Here is a 20,343-nt window from a genome sequence, read left to right as displayed (position 1 = left end):
ATAACGTGAGACGTGCAGGACGCACCGTATCACTCCAGACAGCACTAGGTCCCCCGGGCAGCGTCCCCCGGGCAGCGTCAGCTTGGAGCTGCAGCAAAGGCGGAGCTGGATTCTCCCTGGCGAACCAGCTGGAGAAGGTCCACGTGGGAGCCCCGCCCACCGCAGGCCCCGCCCCCCGATGGGTCTCTCGAACGGGATCGGGGCTGCCAGGGCGCCCCTCGTGGGCGTGGTTAGGCCACGGAACAAGGAAGTGGGTGGAGTCTCGCCCAACTCCGCTCTCTCGGAGGGAACAACCCCGAGTCCGGGTGGGCGGGGCCAAAGGGGGCCTAGGGGGCGGAGCCAGGCCTCCTTATTGGGCCGCCGGGCGTCGTCCTGGAAACGCGGAGGCGGGGCGGGCGCTTCGGGGGGCGGGGCTTCCGGGGGGTGGGCCCGCCGGGCCGCGGCGCTGCCGTCAGCTGACCGGCCGCCATCTTGTCCGCCATTTGCCAGCGGCGCGGCTCGAGCCGGAGCGGGAGCCCGAGCCGGAGCGGGAGCGCGGCCGTCCGCGGGGTGGTCGCCGCCGCCGCCGCCGCCTCCCCCGCCCCCGCCCCCCGCCGCCGCCGCCGCCGCCGCCGCCGCCGCCGCCGGCTTGGCCTGGGAGCCCGGCCCGGCGCGGCGGCCGGCAGCGCAGCGCCCGGCGGGCGGCAGGTGCGGCGTCGCGGGGCCTCCCGGGGCTGCAGCCCGGCCGCCGCGATGGCCCTCAAGATGGTCAAGGGCAGCATCGACCGCATGTTCGACAAGAACCTGCAGGACCTGGTGCGCGGCATCCGCAACCACAAGGAGGACGAGGTGAGCCTGGGGCGCAGCGCCCGCCCCCGAGCATGCGCGCTCCGGCTCCCGAGCCTCAGTTTCCCCCCGCCGAGAGGCCGCCCCCCGCCGCCGCCGCCGCCTCCCCGAGCTCCGGAGGACCCCCGGGCCTCGCGGTTCCCGGCGGCGGGACGGCGCGGCGGCCGCCCTCCTCCAGCCTCAGTTTACCCGCTTCCCCCACCCTGGACAGCGGCGCGGACTCTCCCTCCCGAGTGTCGCCGGCCTCCCTGCGCTGAACCAAGCCCCCCCCGAGGCTGATTTTTGCTCTTTTTTTGGTGGGACCCCTGGGCTCTCCGAGAAAGCCCCTGGGCACCCGAGGCCCCTGGGAGCCAGCAGGCCCGTGTCCACTGCAAGACAGGCGGGAGTGGCCAGTCCCTGGGTGCAGGGGCAGCCGGTTCCCCGTGCAAGGCCCCCTCTCCTGCGAGGGCCGCTTCCTCCCTGTCCCCTGCCCCCAGCCTGTGACCTAGATTTAGGAGGAAGGTGGGGGGGTGGCCTTTGGGCGCCGGCAGGGAGGCCCCCGCCCCGCTCTGCACCCCGTGACCTCTCCCATATGTCACCCCCACCCTGCCGGCCGGTCCCCAGGCCACCTGCCCCCCGCCCCCACCTCCAGGCTTTCCCGGGAGTCCGGGGAAGTGCGTGTTTTGGGGGGGCCCTTGGATCAGGGCCGCCTCCCCCCAACTAGCTCTGGGCCCTCTGCCGGGGCTCACCCGGGAGTCCAGCCCGGGAGCGGCCTCCCCAGCGACCTGGTGACAGCGTGTCCCCCGGGGCTGCGCCCGCGGAACTGTCCATGGCTCTGGGCTCTGGATTCCGGAGACGTGGCGCCCGCCCAGGTGCGCGCTGGCCGCTGGCGTCTGTCTTTGTCTGCTCGGCCTCCGCCGCTGTCCCTGGGCACCTCCCGGGTGGGGTGGGGCGGTGGGGGAGGGGGCCGGTTTGTTGGCGTCTCACCCTCCCCAGGACCCTCTGCTTAGGGGGCTCTTCTAATGCGGGGGGTGGGGGTCTACATCTCCCACACCTCCTCCCTCCCCCCCCCATCCCCAGGACCCTCCCGTGTCTGGTGCTGCCCCAGCCCCTCCCGTGAGGGGTGCCCGCCCCAGGGTCCTGGCCTGGCTGTCACCTCCCTGGCTGCCAGTGTCCCCCTCCGGGAGCCTGGCTGAGTCACTCCTGTCCCCAGCCTCCGCAGCCCAGGGCTTTTCCCGAGATCCGCCGTGTGCATGGGGAACTGGGGGGCGGGGGGGTCTCTGGGGGGGCTGTACCCTCCTTGTCAGACTCTCCAGACCCAGCCTGTGACCCCCCCTCGCCCCAGGTTTGTCTGCTCCAGCCCCCACAGCTGAGGTTTCTGCGGTGACCCGGATGTGTGCGCCGGAGATGCCAGAGTTGGGGCGCTGGTCACCCCGTTTCTGCCAGCAGGGAGGGGCACGAGCACTTTTTGTTGTCTGGTTTTGTTGGGGGGGGGCCACAGCCGGCGGTGCTCAGGGCTGACTCCTGGCTCTGTGCTCAGGGGTCACGCCTGGCGGGACTCGGGGGACCCTGTGGGGTGCCGGGCACCGTCCGTGGGTCTGCCCCGTGTACGGCCCGCGCCCTCCCCTCCCAGCCGTCCTGTCGCTCTGACCCCTCCCCAGCACACTTGCCCCTCCCTGGGCCGCGGGGGTTTCACAAGTGGCCTGGCTCTGGGGGAGGTGGCGTGGTCCGCCTTGGGGGAGTCTTGACCGCCTCCCCCCACCCCTGCCCTTCATTGTTGTGGGATGGCTGGGGTCGGGGTCCGGCCTGGGGCCTGCTCCTGGCCCTGTTCTGTGCTAGGGGTGCAGCAGGTTGCCAGGCTGGGGTGGGGGCCCCGCTCCCCCTTCAGTGGAGGGTCCTTTAAAGGTACCTGGCAATGTGACCAGAAGTTGTCTGTAGGAACTCGGATGTCTGCAGGGATCGGGCTGGCCCGACAGGCACTGACCCCTGTGCGGGCCCAGCCTCCGTCTCTGATGTGCTGATGTTCAGAGGGGCCCCTTGCGTCAGCCTGGCGGTCAGCTCCTTGCCCTCACTTGTGGGTTTCTTGGGGACTCCCCCTCCCTCCCTTTGCGGTGATGTTCAGGGACTGTGAAGTGTGAGGATGGACTCCTTGGGGCTCAAGCGGGGACCTCCCCTGGGCCTGCTGGGGGGGTGTTTCAGGCCTGGAACCAGGCAGTCCCCCCCTTTCCCACCTGCAACTGCAGCCCTGGAGGGCCCCACCTGCACCCCCAGCCTCTGGGCACAGCCTGTCTCGCAGACCCTGCCTGAGTGGCTGCTCCTGGCGGGGGCGGGGGGGGGCGCGGGCAGCAGTGGGCATGGAGCTTTGGCCTGCACAGCGCTCACTTCCGGACCGGCCTCTCGTCTCAGCTCTTGGCTCGCTGCTGACCTGTGCCCCGAGGCCACAGGCCAGTGACTAGGCCTCCCTCTGGGTCTGGGCCCAACAGGGCTCCCCTCAAGTCAGGATGACCTGACGGCTTGCTCTGATCACGGCCGTCGAGAACACGAGTAGAGAGGGCCAGTGTCCCCTAGACTCAGGCTGGTGTCCCTCCCAGACTCAGGCCGGTGTCCCCCTGACAGAGGCCACTATCCCCCCATGCTCTTGGACTTGGGCCCTCCCTTCCCCTTGAATGAGCACCCTTGCAGTCCCACTGGGCCCCCCAGGGTCTCGGGTCCCCCTCTATCCCGCCTGAATGCCCTCAGCTGTGGAGGCCCTTCTGGGAGATGCTGCAGACTGGGGGACTGCTGTCCCCCCAAAGCTGGGCGAAGCCAGAGGGGCCTCGACAGCCAGCCTCTTGCCGGGGACCCTGTGCTCCCCCTCACAAACAGGGTGTAGGGTGTCCCTGCCTGCTATCAGCCGCCCTGTGACTGGCCCCTCCCGCCCGCCGCTCACTCTTTCGTCCTGCTGCATTTGTGTCCTGGTGCCCCAGGGGATGCGGCCATGTCTGGGGACGTCAGTCATGGTCACATGGGGGGCTCGTGATTGCTATCGCCCGCGTGTCCAGGGGTGAGGGCCTGCCTGCACTCAGGGCGCTGGGCCCTGTGTCTGGAGCTAGGTGGGTCCCTGCCTGCACGCGGGACACTGAGCTTGTCCCTGATGCCACAGAGAGGAGTGGAGAGGACAGTGGGCTCTGCAGAGACCCCCGGGGCAGCTGTCTGTGTTAGCAGGCCTGCGGCTGTGGGGTGATGCTTGATGGCCCCTGTCCGCTCTGTCATGGCCACCTGGGTGCCCACTGAGGGCACAGTGGACAGCGAGCCCCGGCCCCGGCCTGGCTGATCACTGTGCGGAGATTCCAGCCACCTGCGTGGAGACAGGTGGACAGTGATCAGCACTGCCCGTGCCTGGGCCTTTCGTGTCCCCTGTGGGCGGTCTATACCCCGACCACCCTGTGCCCTCCCGCTGTGGGGGGACACTCCCGGCACCCCAAAGGCTTCTTGCCCAACAGCCAACGGCTTGGGACCCGGCTGACGTCTGGACCATCCAGACGCCCCCCCCACCCCCGATTGAACCCCATCGACCCCCTCCCCCCGCCAGGCCCAGTGTTGTGATGATGCTGTGGTGCTTGGGGTGTCTCCGAGCTAGAGCAGGTCCAGGGGCCCTGCCGAGTGGGCCCCCAAGCCCCAGACGCCAGATCAAGAAAGGAAGGGCAGAGGCGGGAGTGGCCCCGAGGCTGAGCGTGGACTCTGCAGGTGGGAGGCCCCAGGTTCCGCCCGGGGAGGGAGGGAGGGAGAATGAATTAATGGGTGAGTGAGTTGGATGAATGAATGAGTGGAAGCTGCCCAGAGCTCCTGCTCTGTCTCTCTCTGTCTCCGTGTCTGTGTCTCTGTCCCGGAGGGTCTGCGCTCCGCCTGGCCTCTGACTCTTGAGTACCTGAACCCTGAGCACTTCCTGGGTGACGGGCCCTGGCTCGGGAGGGCAGATGCCCGCGGGGGAGGTCTCCGGGGGTCCCCTCCGGGCAGCCACATGCCCGGAAGTGGCACCCTCGCCTCCCTGGGGACAAGTTTGCTTGTCCTCCCCCCATCTCCATGCCACTTGGCTGTCCATCGGGGTCCCTGTCCCTCCCCCTCCAGTCCCGCCTCTCCGTGAGACATGAAAGCACAGACGCGGGTGAGGGCTCTCCTGGAAGGGGGTGACTCAGCTGGGCGCTGGGAAGCCCAGGGACAGCGCCGAGCGTGAGAAGGGGGAGCAGCGGGGGGGCAGGGCAGAGGGCGGGCCATGGACTCCCCTAGGGCAGGGCTGGGTGGCCTCTCCTTTCACCCAGGAAGCTGTGAGGTGACTGGGCGGGAGAGGAGGAAGTCAGGTATCGGAGGCAAAGGTCAGGGGTCGGCAAGATGGTTCTGCTGGGAAGGTGCTCGCCTGGACACGGCCAACCCGGGCGCCGTCCCCAGCGCCCCACCATACGGTCCCTCCAGCACCTCCTGGAGTGAGCCCCGAGCACCACCAGGTGTGGCCCAGACCCCACCTCTCCCCTCCCCCCAAATAAATAAGCCAGCGGTCAGCGGATGAGTCATCAAGAGGCGTTTGTATTTTTTTCCCCTTGGGGTGCTGGGAATTGAACTGGATGCTGTGGGCTGTAGCCCGGGGATGCACCCGGGTCTGCGGGGTGCAGGGCAGGTGCCTCGCCCCACACGGCCCTCTCAGCCCCTGCGGACTAGTCTCGAGGCTTTTGGGCGGCACCCCCAGTTTGAGAAACTGGGTTTGTGGGTGCTGGGTAGGGGCCTGGCCGGGGGGGTTCTGCCTCGCGCCCTCTCTTGAAGTTGTTTTCTCTTCGCTCTGTCGCTGCCCCCTGTTGGCTGACACTCGCTCCTCTCCGCGGTCCAGCTCTCAGGCATCTCCAGAACCCCACAGGGCTGCGGTCCTCACGCACTGCTCTGCCCTGCGGGGGGGGGGGGGGGGGGGGGGCTACTCATGCGGATGGGGCCAGGTCACCGAGTGCCTGCAGTTAGGGTGTCGTCGCCCCACACCCCGGGGGTCAGGGTCTGGCTCCCCATGTGCTCTGGACCCGACACCCGACATTCTCTTCACTGTCACTTTTCCCGCACCCCGCGAGGGTGGGGTCCCTGCGCCAGCCTGACCTGCGCTCGCCCCGGCACTCTGGCCCAGGGCCTGCGCATCCTTTGAAATGGAAGCCCTTAGTCGGGAGGGAGAGAAGGATCCGGTGACACCTGTGTCCCAGTGGCTGCCCCTGGGCCATGAAACATTCACGAGTGCCCAGGACCTGGACAGGGGTCAGTGGTTCCCTGTCCGGCTGGCTGGCCCCTGCCATCTGCTCGGGGCTGGAGCGATAGCACAATGGGTACGGCGTTTGCCTTGCACGCAGCCAACCCGGGTTAGATCCCCAGCATCCCACGTGGTCCCCCAAGTACCGCCAGGAGTGATTCCTGAATGCATGAGCCAGAAATAAGCCCTGTGCATCGCCGGTGTGATCCAAAAAGCAAAAAGAAAAAAGTGGTGCCTGTCCTGGAGCTTTCCCGGGGTGACAGCTAAATTCTAAAGGGACCCCTGCCTCCTTGGCCGCCCCTCCCTGAAGCGGACTCCGGGAAACTCAGGCTGCATTTGTTTGCGGCTCCGGATTTGATCCCCAGCCCCACTGTGTGCGTCCCACAGTGGCCAGACAGCCCCCAGGGCCAGGCCCGCAGCTGGGCTGGGTCCCCTCTCAGCACTCGGGAAGATACGTCAGGTCAGCGGGGAGGGTTCGAGCCCCAGCACTCCACAGCCTCCCCCCCGCCCCCCCCCCCCCCCAGCACCGCCGGGAGTCAGCCCTGAGCAAAACCAGATGTGACCCTAAGACAAACAGCAACCAGAGGCCAGTCGACGCAGAGAAATCCGGATTCTGGGCCTGCTGCAGAGCCCAGCCCCCCTCCCGCAGTCTGCCCTGCCGCCCCTCTCTTCACCGCCAGCTGACCCCGGCGAGTCTGCGGGGGTCCTGACTCAGCCCTCTGCCCCCTCCAGGCCAAGTACATCTCGCAGTGCATCGATGAGATCAAGCAGGAGCTGAAGCAGGATAACATCGCGGTGAAGGCCAACGCCGTGTGCAAGCTCACCTACGTGCGTGTCCGAGCACCTGTCCGTCTGTCCCCGCCCTCCCTCCGTCCATTCCCAGCTGTCCGTCCGTTCATATACCTGTCTGTATTGTCTTCCCTTGCGTGCGGGTCCCGTGGGCGGGGGTGCACGAGGTCCCAGGGATGCCCCGGGCATGCGTGCACAGCCTAAGTGCTTAGCTCTTGGCTCTGTGCCCTGCCCCCGCCCCCTGCTCCAGCCGTCACGTCTGTTCTTCGTCTGTCACTGCCTCTTCCGGGCGGGCGCGGGTGCCATCCGCTTGTGGCGGGTCAGGCTGCTGATGACGGAGCCTGGGGGGCGGAGGGTACCGCCCTTGCACTGCTAGTGCAGGGAGGTGTGGCCGTTGCAGGGCTGGCAGGGAAGTTGAGTCACGGCATCACTTTTCCCGGAGCCTCCGGGCCTGGAGTACGGTGGGCCGTGTTCCCTGTCCTGGCCCGTCCCGCCGGGGCGCCCCTCGCTGACAGTCACCGCTCTCGCCCACAGCTGCAGATGCTGGGCTACGACATCAGCTGGGCTGCCTTCAACATCATCGAGGTCATGAGCGCCTCCAAGTTCACGTTCAAGGTGCGGGGCGCCTGGGCGGGGTGGCGCGCGGGGGTGGGGCGACCCCTCTCTCCCGCTCCCGCCTCACCTGTCCTTTGGGTCGCAGCGCATCGGCTACCTGGCCGCCTCGCAGTGCTTCCACGAGGGCACGGACGTCATCATGCTGACCACCAACCAGATCCGCAAGGTGCGGGCCCGGGGCACCGCCAGCCTGGCTGGACAGAAGGGGCCGGGAGGTGGGGGGATGGGGCCAGATAGCTGGCGCCTTGCAAGTGGCCACTTGGGTTGGATCCCTGGTGGCCCCTCATGGGTACCCCACAAGCACAGCCCCGGGGTCACACCTGAGCCCAGAGCCGGGACTAACCTCTTCCTAAGAAGTGATGACAGACTTGGGGGGTGTGCTCCCAGACAGACGTGCTGGGGGGGGGGCCTCCCAGACAGACGAGGGTGGAGGGCTCCCAGGTCGGTGAGGGTGGCGGCGCCCTCCCCCACGGTGTGGGACCTTGCGAGATCTTGGGCCCTGTGGGCAGGGAGGGGACCCGGGGCTGCAGGCGAGCTGGGGACTCCTGCCGGACCCGCTGACCCGGATTCTCGGGTAGGGGTGGGAAATCGGCAGCCGCAGGGGCCGGTCACCATGGCAGCCACCCAGTGACCCTCCCCCCTTCTCTTCCCCCAGGACCTGAGCAGCCCCAGTCAGTATGACACAGGCGTCGCGCTGACTGGCCTGTCCTGTTTCGTCACCCCAGATCTTGCCAGGGACTTGGCCAACGACATCATGACCCTGGTGAGGGTCGGGGGGCACTGCCCAGGGGTCACAGGCACCCAGCTAGAGGGATGGGCCCCGACTCCCCCCATGCTGTCGGACACGGGAGCACCCCGCCGCACCCCTCTGCTAGCCCACTCCACGTGTGTCCCGACCCCCAGGGGGCCTTCTGGGGCCTCAGAGATGAGCACCCCACTTCTCAGCACTGGGCCGTCTGGGGGTTGCTAGGGGACAGCATTTGTGCGGAGTGGGGGGGTGGCAAGGGCTCAGGGGCAAGGCACGAGGCTCCGAAGCCCCCCAGCGGCTGGGCCACCCGCCCTGGGCCACTGCAGGGCCGGGCAGCTGGGTTCTGTCCAGGCCCCGGGGGCAGCAGGTGGGGAGAGATCTCTGACTAGGAGACAGGAAGCAGTTTGCCTTGGGGTGTTGGGGTGAGGCCCAGGGCCGATGGGGGAGGGATGTCCGGGGGGTCCAGGGACAGAGCGCTGCCCCCGCAGATGTCGCACACGAAGCCGTACATCCGGAAGAAGGCCGTGCTCATCATGTACAAGGTCTTCCTCAAGTACCCCGAGTCGCTGCGCCCCGCCTTCCCCCGCCTCAAGGAGAAGCTGGAGGACCCCGACCCTGGTGCGTGCCGGCCGGCCGTGGGAGGGGTCCCTGGCTGACCAGGGCCCGTGTCCTGAGGGCGTCCACGTGTGGCCACGGAGGGGCTGGGCTGGGGTCCCTGTCAGGCCGCCTTTCCGGCCCGGCACTTCCTGCCGCTGTGCGCCCCACAGTCCGGTCCTGGGACTCGCGGTGCAGAAGGTTCTAGAGGGAAGCGGGAGGGGGGGAGTGGAACAGGATGGGGAGGGGCAGCTGCCCCTGCTCGGGCCCATCCTCTACCCCGGGGACCCTGAGGTGGGGACCAGGCCGCCTTCGGTGGGGTTCCCCTTCCGCGGGGTTCTCCCTATGGCCCCCCCGTTACCGGGAGCTGCCCCATGAGCTCTCCTTCCCGCAGGGGTCCAGTCAGCCGCCGTCAACGTCATCTGTGAGCTGGCGCGGCGCAACCCCAAGAACTACCTGTCCCTCGCGCCGCTCTTCTTCAAGCTCATGACCTCGTCCACCAACAACTGGGTCCTCATCAAGATCATCAAACTGGTGGGGCCCGGGCAGGGTGGGGGGCGGGGGGCACCTGGAGGGAGGGCGTGTGGGTGCCCTCTGACCCCGCCCTGCTGCTCCCCTAGTTCGGTGCTCTCACCCCCCTGGAGCCCAGGCTGGGCAAGAAGCTCATCGAGCCTCTCACCAACCTCATCCACAGGTGGGCCTGGACCCTGCGGCTCCCCTCCTGTCCTGCAGGCCCCCGTCCCCCCACACTCGCCCAAGGGTCCCCATCACCTCACACCCACCCGCAGGCCCCCGTCCCCCCACACCTGCCTGTGGGCCCCCATCACCTCACACCCACCTGTGGACCCCTCCCACCCTGCGGTGCTGTGGGCAGTGGACACATTAACCCCGGGGCACAGCCTCACTTGGGGTTTGGGTGACCTGGGCCTGGTCAGTGCCTCCCGCCCTCCTTGTTTGACCTCCCGCTGGCCCTGGGCGCCCCACAGAGTTGGGGGTCTGCCCAGCGGGGTGCAGGCCACGTCCCGGGCCCTCACTCTTTCCTGTCCTGCCCTGCCCCGCAGCACGTCCGCCATGTCCCTCCTGTACGAGTGCGTCAACACTGTCATCGCCGGTGAGCGAGAGGAGAGTGGTGCTGGGCTGGACCCATCTGCATGGAGACCTCAGGGCAGGGGTGGGGGTGAGGGTGGGGGTGGGGGGGCCGAGTTCGGGAAGAGAGTGGGGTGGGGCCTTCCCCCCATGGCGGCGGCCGACCCAGCCCGTCTGTTCCAGTTCTCATCTCGCTGTCTTCCGGCATGCCCAACCACAGTGCCAGCATCCAGGTACGGCCCAGCCGCCCCGGGTTCCCACCCTCCCCTCCGTGCAGCCCTCCAGGGTTCCCTCTCCCAGGGCCCTGCAGCCACTGTGCCCAGGGGGTCCCCTTTCTGGTTCCCCTGGCTTGGGCACAGATGGGGGAATCGACGGCCTCTTCCTCTCTGCAGCTCTGCGTTCAGAAGTTGAGGATATTGATCGAGGACTCGGATCAGAACTGTGAGTGGCTCCCGACCGTGCAGGCCTCACCCCTGTCACGGTGTCGCCTCTGAAGAACCAGGCTGGGGGGCCGCAGCCTTAGCACAGCGGGCAGGGCGCTGGCCTCGCCCATGGCTGACCTGGGTTTGGTCCCCGGCACCTCATAGGGTCCCCTGAGCCCCGCCAGGAGTGATTCCTGGGTGCAGAGGGTGGGATGGGGGTGGGGGCAGAAGGGCTGCCGGGTATGTCCCTGAACTGCTGTGTCTCTCCAGGTGGCTCCTCCAGGGTGCAGACCCACAGCACACCCGTCCTTAGGTGGGCGCGTGGGGTCAGTCTGCCTGGCACCAGGGTCCTAAGGGCCCAGGCAGCAGGGTCTGGGTTTGGGGCCCGGCGTTTGCTGTCCCTGCTGTTGGGGCTGGATGAGGTGGAGGGGGCCGAACTTGCTTGGGGGCCATCTTTGGGGCAGTGACCGTGTCTCCGTGCCCCCCTTCCCCTCCAGTGAAGTACCTGGGCCTCCTGGCCATGTCCAAGATCCTGCGGACGCACCCCAAGTCTGTGCAGGCGCACAAGGACCTGGTCCTGCAGTGTCTGGACGACAAGGACGAGTCCATCCGCCTGCGGGCCCTGGACCTCCTGTACGGGATGGTGCGTGACCCCGGCCCGGCCTGTGCCCTCCCGTGCCCTGCGGCCCCTGGCCTGCCCATCACACGGCCCGGCCCCTCCGCAGGTGTCCAAGAAGAACCTGATGGAGATCGTGAAGAAGCTGATGAGCCATGTGGACAAGGCTGAGGGCACCACGTACCGGGATGAGCTGCTCACCAAGATCCTGGACATCTGCAGCCAGTCCAACTACCAGCACATCACCAACTTCGAGTGGTGCGGGCAGGGGCGGGGGACCACTCGGGGCGAGGGCGGCACCCCCAGGGGCGTCCGGCATGGCCCCCCCTCACCGGCACCCCCGCCCGCGGCAGGTACATCAGCGTCCTGGTGGAGCTGACCCGGCTGGAGGGCACGCGCCACGGCCACCTCATCGCCGCGCAGATGCTGGACGTGGCCATCCGCGTGAAGGCCATCCGCGGCTTCGCCGTGTCGCAGATGTCCCTGCTGCTGGACAGCGCCCACCTGCTGACCAGCAGCACCCAGCGCAACGGCATCTGCGAGGTGCTCTACGCCGCCGCCTGGATCTGCGGCGAGTTCTCCGAGTGAGCCACGTAGTGATGCTTCCCGGGTCCCCCCCCAAGCTTGTGCGGTCCGGGCCGGGGTGCGGCAGTGACGAGGGGCCAGGCCCGCACCCAGTAGCTGGCGAGGGCGCGGGCATCCGTACGCCTGTTGGGTCTTTTGTTTTCTGTGTGGTTTTTTGGGGGTGCAGCCACGGCTAGCAGTGCTCAGGGCTGACTCCCTGCTCTGTGCTCAGGGATCGCTCCTGGTGGGTTCAGGGGACCCTCTGGGTGCCGGGGATGGAACCCACGTGCAGGGCAAGCGTTCAGCCTGCTGTCCCGTGGCACGGCCTTGAGGGCGCATACGTGGGCTCCCCTCTCCATTCGGACCTACACGCCTCTTCCCCGAGGCTCCCCCCCAGTGCTCCTCCCCACTTAGTGATGCTGGCCGCTGCGCTGCCTCCTGGGGGGCGGACGAGCTCTTTCCTGGCTCCTGGCCCCGCTCCCCCTCCTCACCCGGCCTCCCCCCTCAGACACCTGCAGGAGCCCCAGCAGACGCTCGAGGCCATGCTGCGGCCCAAGGTGACCACGCTGCCCGGCCACATCCAGGCGGTGTACGTGCAGAACGTGGTGAAGCTGTTCGCCGCCATCCTGCGGCAGTGCGAGCAGGCGGGCGAGGCGGCCGCGGCCCAGGAGGTCACGCAGCTCATGGCCGAGCGGCTGCCGCAGTTCGTGCAGAGCGCCGACCTGGAGGTCCAGGAGCGGGTGAGCGCCGGCCCGGGGCCGAGGGGGCGGCCGGGGCTCCCCGGGGCCGTCCTCACCCGCGTTGCCCGCAGGCGTCCTGCATCCTCCAGCTGGTGAAGCACGTGCAGAAGCTGCAGGCCAAGGCCGTGCCGGTGGCCGAGGAGCTGAGCGCCCTGTTCGCGGGCGAGCTGAACCCCGTGGCCCCCAAGGCCCAGAAGAAGGTCCCGGTGCCCGAGGGGTAGGTCGGGGCCGCTGCGGGCCCGGGCGCTGACGGGCGGTCCGCTCGTCGGGTCCCCCCGTAACCCGGCCGTGTGCCCGGCAGCCTGGACCTGGACGCCTGGATCAACGAGCCGCCGTCGGACAGCGAGTCGGAGGAGGAGCCGCCCAAGGCCATGTTCCAGGAAGAGGGGCAGCGGCAGGCCCGGCAGCGGCCGCCCGAGGTGGACGAGGAGGAGCTGGCCCGGGTGAGCCCCCCCCCACACACAGCGCCCTCCCTCCTCGCTGCAGGCCCGTGGGGGTGGACACCCGGGCCGGGCGCTGAGCTCGTGCCGGGCGCCTGTCCCCACAGCGCCGAGAGGCCCGCAAGCAGGAGCAGGCCAACAACCCGTTCTACATCAAGAGCTCGCCGTCCCCCCAGAAGGTGAGGTGCGCGCGGGCCTCCCCGCACCCAGAGGGCGTGCGCCGGCACCCTCGGCCGGGCGCTGACCTGACCCCACTCGCTCACGCCCCCCCCCACACACAGCGGTACCAGGACGCGCCCGGCGTGGAGCACATCCCTGTGGTGCGCATCGACCTCTCGGTGCCGCTCAAGGTCCCAGGCAAGTGAGGGACCTGGGGCTCGCCCCCTCATCCCCGTGGTCCCCACCCCCGCCATCCCCGACCCCCCAGGGCTCAGTGGCTCTGAGCCGGCTCTGAGCGGCGCGCCCGCAGGCATGCCCATGTCGGAGCAGTACGTGAAGCTGGAGGAGGAGCGGCGCCACCGGCAGCGGCTGGAGAAGGACAAGCGGCGGCGGCGGCGGAAGGAGCGCGAGCCACGGGGCAAGGCCCGGCGACACGGCTCGCTGCCCACCGAGAGCGACGAGGACATCGCCCCGGCCCAGCGGGTGGACATCGTCACCGAGGAGATGCCCGAGGTGCCCTGGGAGGCCGGCGGGGGGAACCGGGGCGCCTGCGGGTAGGGGGCTCTGGGCTGTCAGGCAGCGCCTGTTTCTCTGCCCACCCCAGAACGCACTGCCCAGCGACGAGGAGGACAAGGACCCCAACGACCCCTACAGGGCCCTGGACATCGACCTGGATAAGTGAGTGGGGGCTGGGCTGGGGTCCCCCGTAGGCTTCCCCGCCGCGAACGCATTCCTGCTCGGGCCTCCTGGGGAGGGGGGGAGGCGCGTTCCCCGCCCCAGCGCTGGCAGGAGCTTCACCCCTGCACCCCCACAGGCCCTTAGCCGACAGCGAGAAGCTGCCCGTGCAGAAGCACCGGCACCCCGAGCCCTCCAGGTCCCCCGAGAAAGAGGAGGCCCCAGCGGCGGAGAAGAAGAGCCGGAAGCCCAAGAAGAAGGAGAAGAAGGAGAAGAAGCACAAAGAGAAGGAGAAGAAGAAAGAGAAGAAGAAGGAGGAGAAGGAGGAGGAGAAGGTAGATGTGGGGTCATGGGCGCGGGCCCCTGGCTGCTGGCCTGCCCCGCTGAAGGGCTGCTCCGCTTCCAGCAGGACGACCTGGACTTCTGGCTGTCCACCACGCCGCCCGCCCCGGCCCCAGCCCCAGCGTCCGCCCCGGTACGGCCCCGCACCCAGCACACTGCCCCTGGCCCGGCCCAGCCTTGGCTTGAGTTTGAGTGTGGGGTGGGGCTGTGATTTCCTGGAGGAATCTGGGGGGCAGGAGGCCGGGCCTCTTTCAAGCCCTGACGCCCCGGTCCTGCAGGAAGAGCCCGGGGTGGACACCGCGGCCCCGGTCCCCCAGGATGACCAGGAGGCCCCCCGGGGGGAGGAGCTGGAGGAGGCGGAGCAGCCGGATGCCGAGAAGGTAGAGCTGAGCCCTGTGCCGTGCCGGGGGCCCCCTCAGGCCTCTTGGGGACACAACTGGTGTGCTGAGTCCCCCGGTTGCTGCCAGCCCTTGAAGGAGAAGCCCCGTGGCTGGAGCGGTGGGACAGCGGGGAGGGCACTTGCCTGGGAGCCGGGCTTGGCTCCCGGCGCCCCGTACGGTCCCCTCAGCACATACGGGAGCGAGCCCCTCGCACCCCAGCCTTGGGGCCCTTGCTCCCCACCCGCCTCCCCCTCTTCGTGGCCCCCACACACCCACTTCCTGCTCTGCGGAAGGGCCCCTGCCGGTTGCTGGGGGGGTGGTCCACGTGCTGTGGGGGCCGTCTCCCCTTCACGAGACACGTGGGCCCGCCCTTGCCTGGACCGGGGTCTGAGCCCCGCGCTCTGCTGCCCCTCAGAAGTCCCGGCACAAGAAGCACAAGAAGGAGAAGGAGGAGCGGCCCAAGGACAAGAAGAAGTCCAAGAAGAGGCGGGCGGCGGGCGAGGGCGCGCCGGGGCCCCTGGAGAACGGGGCGCTGGACGACGACGAGGAGGAGCCTCTCCCGGTGAGGGGGCACCCCCGGCCCACCCCGCGCTCGCTCGGCGGCTGGGCCTGGGAGGCGGGGGCCCCGGCTGGCCGCCACTGAGCCCCGTGTCCCCTGCAGCCCATGTCCAGCTACTCGCTCCTGGCGGAGAACGCGTACGTGAAGATGGTGAGCGAGCCGCGGCCAGCCCGGGCGGGGGGCGCGGGGGGCCCGCGGGGTGGCTCACGGTCCCCGCCCGGCCCGCAGACCTACGATGTGCGGGCCAGCCTGCAGAAGGCCAGCCAGGTGACCGTGTCGCTGGTCCTGGAGAACCGGAGCACCAGCTCCCTCAAGAGCATGGAGTTCAGCGTGCTGGACTCCCTCAACGCCAAGCTGGCCCGGCCCGAGGGCGCCTCCGTGCACGACGGCGTCCCCGTGCCTTTCCAGCTGCCCCCGGGTACGCGGGCGGCGGGGCTGGGGGCGGGCTGGGGGGTCCTGGGGGGCGGCCACTCAGCCCCGCCGCCCGCCCCGCAGGCATCTCCAACGAGGCGCAGTTCGTGTTCACGGTCCAGAGCATCATCGTGGCGCAGAAGCTCAAGGGCACCCTGTCCTTCATCGCCAAGGTACCCCGCCTCCCCACGGCGCCCCGCACCCCGCGGGGGCCCCTCCGCGCCCCTCACCGCCGCTCCCTCTCCGCAGAACGACGAGGGCTCCACGCATGAGAAGCTCGACTTCCGGCTGCACTTCAGCTGCTCCTCGTACCTGGTCACCACGCCCTGCTACAGGTGCCGCCCGCCGCCTCCCCGGGCCAGCCCCAGCAGTCCCGGGGGGTGGTGCGGGCCTGATCGGGTTTGGTTTGGGAGCGACACGTGCCGGCGCCTGGTTGGGGGCTCCGAACCGGGAGGGGGCGCAGGACCGAGCCCCCTGCGCCGTCTGAGGCCCGCCTCCCCCTCCGCCCTCCCTCCTGCCCCAGCGACGCCTTCGCCAAGCTGCTGGAGTCGGGGGAGCTGAGTATGAGCTCCATCAGGGTGGACGGCATCAGCATGTCCTTCCCCACCCTGCTGGCCAAGATCTGCTTCTACCATCACTTCTCAGGTAAGGGGCGGGCCTCGGGCTGAGCGCGGCTGCCCGCCTGCCCGCCCGCACACGCCGGCCTCACGCGTGCCCCCCTGTGCAGTGGTGGAGCGGGTGGACTCCTGCGCGTCCATGTACAGCCGCTCCGTCCAGGGCCACCACGTCTGCCTGCTGGTGAAGAAGGTGAGCCCCGCCCTGCGCACGGCACCGCCCCTCCTGGTCCCCCCCATGGCACTCGAGGCCCACCCGAGCCTTCCCCACACGCAGGGCGAGAAGTCGGTGTCCGTGGACGGGAAGTGCAGTGACGCCACGCTGCTGGGCAACGTCCTGGAGGAGATGCGCGCCACGCTGGCCCCGTGCTGAGCGCCCGCCCGCCCGGCCCCTCCGTCACCGTGTCACTCCGGTCCTTCCCACCCCCCTGGCCAACAGCCCTGCCCCGTCCCCAAGGCCGCGGGGGGCGGGGGCTGCGGGAGCAGGGGGACCCGCGGGTTGGCCCTGTGGGCAGTGGGCTTCTGTGAAGTCGGCCCAGTTCCGCGGGCCCCCAGGGGCCGCCCCGGGGTCCCCACTGGCCCCACTGCTCTCCATGTGTCCCCCACTCAGAAGTGTGTCTGGTTTGGTGTTGTTTGGGACCCAGGTCCCCTCGTGTCAGGGAACGCTCCCCAGGGCGGCCGGACGGTGGGGGGACCCTGGCCGGACACCTCCCACCCAGACCGCCCCGCCCCGAGGTGACGGTCCTCGGTGCCGTTCCAGCTTCCTCCGCCGCCGTAGCATGTAGTGTCTCTCCAGCCCCCGCGGTTCGGCCCCCCAGGGCCAACGTGCGCCCCGAGAACTGACCTGCTACCGACATTCCCGTCCAAAGGAGCCACGTCCCGGGCTGTACGATTGTGTGTCCAGACGATCCAATAAACTCGCAAAGTACGCAACGTGTCTCAGCCCTGCCTGCCCGCGCCATGGCAACACGCTCCTGGTTGTGGGGGGCCAAGGGGCCCTGTGTGGTTTGAATCCACAGACGTCACCCCTGAAGGGCGGGTGGGTGGGATCTGCAGTGTGTGTGTGGGGGGGGGGTAGCCCTCTGCCCTTCAGACCCGTCTCCCCCAGCCCGTTCCCCGATCCCCGCGGATTTCCGCCAGCCCCGGGCAGCAGCGTCAGACCTGGGCAAGAGGCCAGGGCAGATCCTGCAGCAGCCCAGCCACTGGGCGTCTCTCAGCCGCAATGGGCTGTTTGGGGGGGAGCCTGGTCTCCCCCCACCACCATCTGCTGGGCACATCCCTCCCCACAGCCGGTTGTTGTGTTATCTGGTGGCAGTGAGTGAACCGGGCCCTCTGGCTCATGTTCTGAGCGACTCCCCCAGCCCGAGTCTCGTGGGCACCCGTGTAACCCACACGTGGAAATTCGTAGTTCAGCAAGTGCAGCTGGCGGTCCTGGCCCTCCTGAGGTCAAACCCAGAGCCACCCGAACCCCAGCTTTGGTCTCCTCTGCGGGGTCCTGAAGCCACTGGCCACCTCCAGCCCCTGACCGCAGGCCGCTCAGCCAGGAGGACAACTTGGTGATGAGAAATAGCAGGACCTTTAATCATTCCACCAAATAGCCTGACCCCGCGGGACTATGTACAGACACCCCCCCCCCAGTACCCGACCTGCACACCCCCGGCTCTGCTGCTTGGGGGGCCCCAGCCTGGGCCTGTCACCCCAAGTCCTGGCCCTCAGTGCAGCATCAGGCACTCAGAAGCATTTTCCAGGGTCAGGTTGGCCAGTTGGGGGGGTTCCAGGCACGAGAAGCTCTGAGAGAGGGGGCTGTGGGGTACATGGGGGGGGGGCGGGCTTCAGTGCTGCCTGTTCCAGAGTGGGGCGCAGGCATAGGGGACGCCTGGCCCACCCCTCCCCCGGGCCCCTCCCCCCAATCCTGGGTACTCACAAGGCAGGAACGGATCTGCTGAGGAGGGTCAGAAGTGCATGTTTATTCATGAGAAAGATGGCACCAGTGGGCAAGCACCCCAAGACCCCCCAACCCTCCCCCCTCCCCTCCCCCTCCCTGCAGGGAGGTCAGGCTCGGCCACCTTACCTGGCGTTGCTTTCCTCTCTGAAAGACAGATGACCCCGTGAGCCCGGGCCGTGCCCGAGGACACCTGTCCATGTGCCTCACCACCCATGGCGGCGAGGGCAGGGCCGGGGCCTGAAATCCACTCCAGCCAAGCCTCTAGCAGGGCTGCCTGGGCTCCTGTCTCCCGCTGCAGACTCACCCGCAGGGGCCAAGCCCGCACACAGCCTCGGACACGGGTCGGGTGGGGGGACTTACTTTTGCCACTCATTTCTGCAACGACAGCAGCCAAGTGTCGGCAACCGAGCCAGTGCCTGGGGGGGCCCCCTGCCCCCAGCGCCCCCACCCCGGAACCCTCCCAGCAGCTCCACTCACATGTACTGGAGGAGACCCTGCACAGCTTTCTCCCACTGTGTCGAGGACCTGGGGTGGACAGCGGGGTGGGGATGGGGGGACGGCCTGGGTGCAGGGACCCTGTCCATCCCCCGCACGACAGCCGCCCTGCCCCGCACCCTCGCTCCCCCTCCCGGAAGCCGGCCCTACTCGCAATTGTAGCCGAAACAGACCACGTGGGAATCGGTGCAGTTCGTGCATGAGATGGTCTTGTAGAGGAAAATGCCTGCAACACAGCAGACGTGGGCTCCGGCTCCCCAAGCAGCCGCCCCTGCCTGAGCCACCCCCTGCCCGGGTCCCTACCCACTCACCACAGTGACGCTGACAGTCGATGCGACCTGTGTGTGAACCGGAGTGTGGAGATGGTCTTAGCGGGTCCCACCTGTTCCCCAGCCTGGGACCCCCTTTCCCGGACCTACCACGGGATGGCGGGGAGGTGACCGGGGCATGTCCCGAGATCTAACCTCAGCCTAGTGGTCATTCCAGACTCAGCTATGCCCTCCCCCCCTGCCCCCACCTCTCTCTTCTCTCTGTCTCTCCCCCCCTCCCCCGTTTCTCTGTCTCTCTTTTTTTGGTCACACTCGGAGATGCTCAGGGATTACTCCTGGCGGTGCTCAGGGGACCCTATGGGATGCTGGGATTCAAACCCGGGTTGGCCACACGCAAGGCAAACGCCCTACCCTCTGTGCTATCGCTCCACCCGCTGTGTCTCTCATTTTTTGGTCACACCTGGCGATGCTCAGGGGTTACTCCTGGCTCTGCACTCAGGAATTACTCCTGGCGGTGCTCGGGGAACCATATGGGATGCTGGGATTCGAACCTGGGTGGCCGCATGCAAGGCAAACGCCCTACCCGCTGTGCTATCGCTCCACCCGCTGTGTCTCTCATTTTTTGGTCACACCTGGCGATGCTCAGGGGTTATTTCTGGCTCTGCACTCAGGTGCTCCGGGGACCACAGGGATGCCCAGGATGGAACCCAGATCAGCCTAGTGCAAGGCAAATGCCCTCCCTGCGGGACTATTGCTCCCACCTCCTACACACACTCACTTTCAATGATGGCATTTTGAATGAGGTGAACTTGCTCCCGGAAGATAGTTCGCAGCTCATTGGGGAAGTATCCTGATGGCCAGTGGAAAGGAGGTAGGACCGAGGTCACGCTGGGGCAGGGCCAGTCCCTGGTTCCGACTTTCCCGCCAGACAGAAGGCCGCCCCTTACCCGGAAAATACATTTTCCCCTGGTAGAGCTGATCCATCCGCTGGTACACGGTGTTGGCCACTTGGTCCAGCTTCTCCCGGGCTGGGGGTGGGAGAAGGGGTCGCAGGTCTGCCTACGCAGGCGGGCAGTTGGAGTCTGGGGCACGCTAGAGAGTGGGGGTGGGGTCCCGGTGGAGTGGCGAGTGGGTGACGGGCGGGGCCAGAGGTCACGTACGGAGGTCAGGGGGTCGGGTTCAATTTCAGGTGGGGACCAGGTTCCGGGCGCGGTCGGGTCAGCTCAGAACCTAGGTGGGATCCAGATGGGGCCGCGCTCGAGACGAGGCCCAGGCTCGAGGAGGGGGTCCGAGTTGGGGTGTGGGTTCGAGGCCAGGGTTCGGGGGTGGGGGTGGGGGGTGGGCGTCCTGGTGGGGCCGGGGTCTGCTGGGTCAGGGCTCGATTGATTCCTCACTGATCTCCGCGGGGATGGCGAGGTGCAGCTCCTTCATGGTCGCCTGGCTCCAGTCGGTGAGCAGCGAGCCCGACACGGGGATGTCGCCCACCCACCAGGACTTGAGGTTCACGTGGTGGCGGTAGAAGGTGAACTTGTCCGAGAAGTTCCCGTGGCAATGCAGGCAGCCGCGGGCCAGCGAAGCCGTCAGGCCCAGGCACAGCAGAAGGGCCATGGCCCGCCCCCGCCCGCCGCCGGCAACCGACGGCGCCTCCCGTGCCACGCCCCCGCGCCGCGACCCGCCCCCGCAACGGACAGCGCGGCGGCGGCGCTCCCGCCCCGCCTTCCAACTGGCGCCGCCTTCCAGTTGGCACCGCCTTCTAATTGGCTCCGCCTTCCAGCTGGCACCGCCTTCCAATTGGCACCGCCTTCCAATTGGCTCCGCC

The 20,343-nt window shown here is 68.6% G+C and overlaps 2 protein-coding genes across 3 annotated transcripts; one reads left to right on the top strand and one right to left on the bottom strand.

Moving 5' to 3' along the window:
* The first annotated feature begins 665 nt into the window (after positions 1 to 665).
* AP3D1 (adaptor related protein complex 3 subunit delta 1) lies at positions 666 to 16,748 on the top strand. Its single transcript, XM_056112765.1, has 32 exons — positions 666 to 828; positions 6,794 to 6,889; positions 7,385 to 7,465; positions 7,551 to 7,631; positions 8,121 to 8,228; positions 8,702 to 8,831; positions 9,202 to 9,341; positions 9,428 to 9,501; positions 9,869 to 9,918; positions 10,077 to 10,126; positions 10,286 to 10,334; positions 10,813 to 10,958; positions 11,041 to 11,189; positions 11,285 to 11,515; positions 12,004 to 12,235; positions 12,307 to 12,452; positions 12,537 to 12,678; positions 12,783 to 12,854; positions 12,957 to 13,032; positions 13,145 to 13,347; positions 13,439 to 13,512; positions 13,649 to 13,844; positions 13,919 to 13,984; positions 14,130 to 14,231; positions 14,647 to 14,793; positions 14,893 to 14,940; positions 15,019 to 15,208; positions 15,286 to 15,374; positions 15,451 to 15,536; positions 15,725 to 15,846; positions 15,929 to 16,008; positions 16,093 to 16,748. Exons 1-32 carry the CDS (start codon positions 733 to 735, stop codon positions 16,186 to 16,188), a joined length of 3,648 nt encoding a protein of 1,215 aa, XP_055968740.1. The 5' UTR covers positions 666 to 732; the 3' UTR covers positions 16,189 to 16,748.
* A 779-nt stretch (positions 16,749 to 17,527) lies between these two features.
* On the bottom strand, positions 17,528 to 20,139 carry IZUMO4 (IZUMO family member 4). Of its 2 annotated transcripts, XM_056112807.1 has the most exons (10): positions 19,919 to 20,139; positions 19,472 to 19,552; positions 19,303 to 19,374; positions 18,567 to 18,593; positions 18,406 to 18,481; positions 18,238 to 18,285; positions 18,121 to 18,135; positions 17,887 to 17,904; positions 17,740 to 17,754; positions 17,528 to 17,618 (listed from the first exon to the last, which is right to left on the bottom strand). In XM_056112807.1, the coding sequence occupies exons 1-10, from the start codon at positions 20,130 to 20,132 to the stop codon at positions 17,528 to 17,530; spliced, it is 657 nt and encodes a 218-aa protein (XP_055968782.1). In that variant the 5' UTR covers positions 20,133 to 20,139. The 2 variants fall into 2 exon arrangements, with proteins under 2 accessions (XP_055968782.1, XP_055968781.1); XM_056112806.1 differs by lacking the exons at positions 17,528 to 17,618; positions 17,740 to 17,754; positions 17,887 to 17,904; positions 19,303 to 19,374 and having other exon boundaries at positions 18,008 to 18,135; positions 18,406 to 18,593.
* Positions 20,140 to 20,343: the final 204 nt, after the last annotated feature.

The sequence above is a fragment of the Sorex fumeus genome, unplaced genomic scaffold (assembly GCF_029834395.1).
Source record: "Sorex fumeus unplaced genomic scaffold, SorFum_2.1 ptg000019l, whole genome shotgun sequence".
In the NCBI taxonomy this organism is placed as follows: Eukaryota; Metazoa; Chordata; class Mammalia; order Eulipotyphla; family Soricidae; genus Sorex; species Sorex fumeus.
The sequence above is the reverse complement of the archived record's forward strand: the minus strand, read 5'-3'. Positions and strand labels throughout refer to the sequence as shown.

What these genes read in the sequence shown, in the direction of transcription:
- AP3D1 (XM_056112765.1), top strand. Translation starts at nt 733, where the DNA reads ATGGCCCTCAAGATGGTCAAGGGCAGCATCGACCGCATGTTCGACAAG. An exon ending in CCTCCAAGTTCACGTTCAAG is followed by an intron (nt 7,466 to 7,550) that starts GTGCGGGGCGCC and finishes TTTGGGTCGCAG; the next exon opens with CGCATCGGCTACCTGGCCGC. An exon ending in GCCTTTCCAGCTGCCCCCGG is followed by an intron (nt 15,209 to 15,285) that starts GTACGCGGGCGG and finishes CCCGCCCCGCAG; the next exon opens with GCATCTCCAACGAGGCGCAG.
- IZUMO4 (XM_056112807.1), bottom strand. Translation starts at nt 20,132, where the DNA reads ATGGCCCTTCTGCTGTGCCTGGGCCTGACGGCTTCGCTGGCCCGCGGC. An exon ending in CGCCATCCCCGCGGAGATCA is followed by an intron (nt 19,553 to 19,918) that starts GTGAGGAATCAA and finishes TCCCACCCCCAG; the next exon opens with CCCGGGAGAAGCTGGACCAA. An exon ending in TCAAAATGCCATCATTGAAA is followed by an intron (nt 18,594 to 19,302) that starts GTGAGTGTGTGT and finishes GTTCACACACAG; the next exon opens with GTCGCATCGACTGTCAGCGT.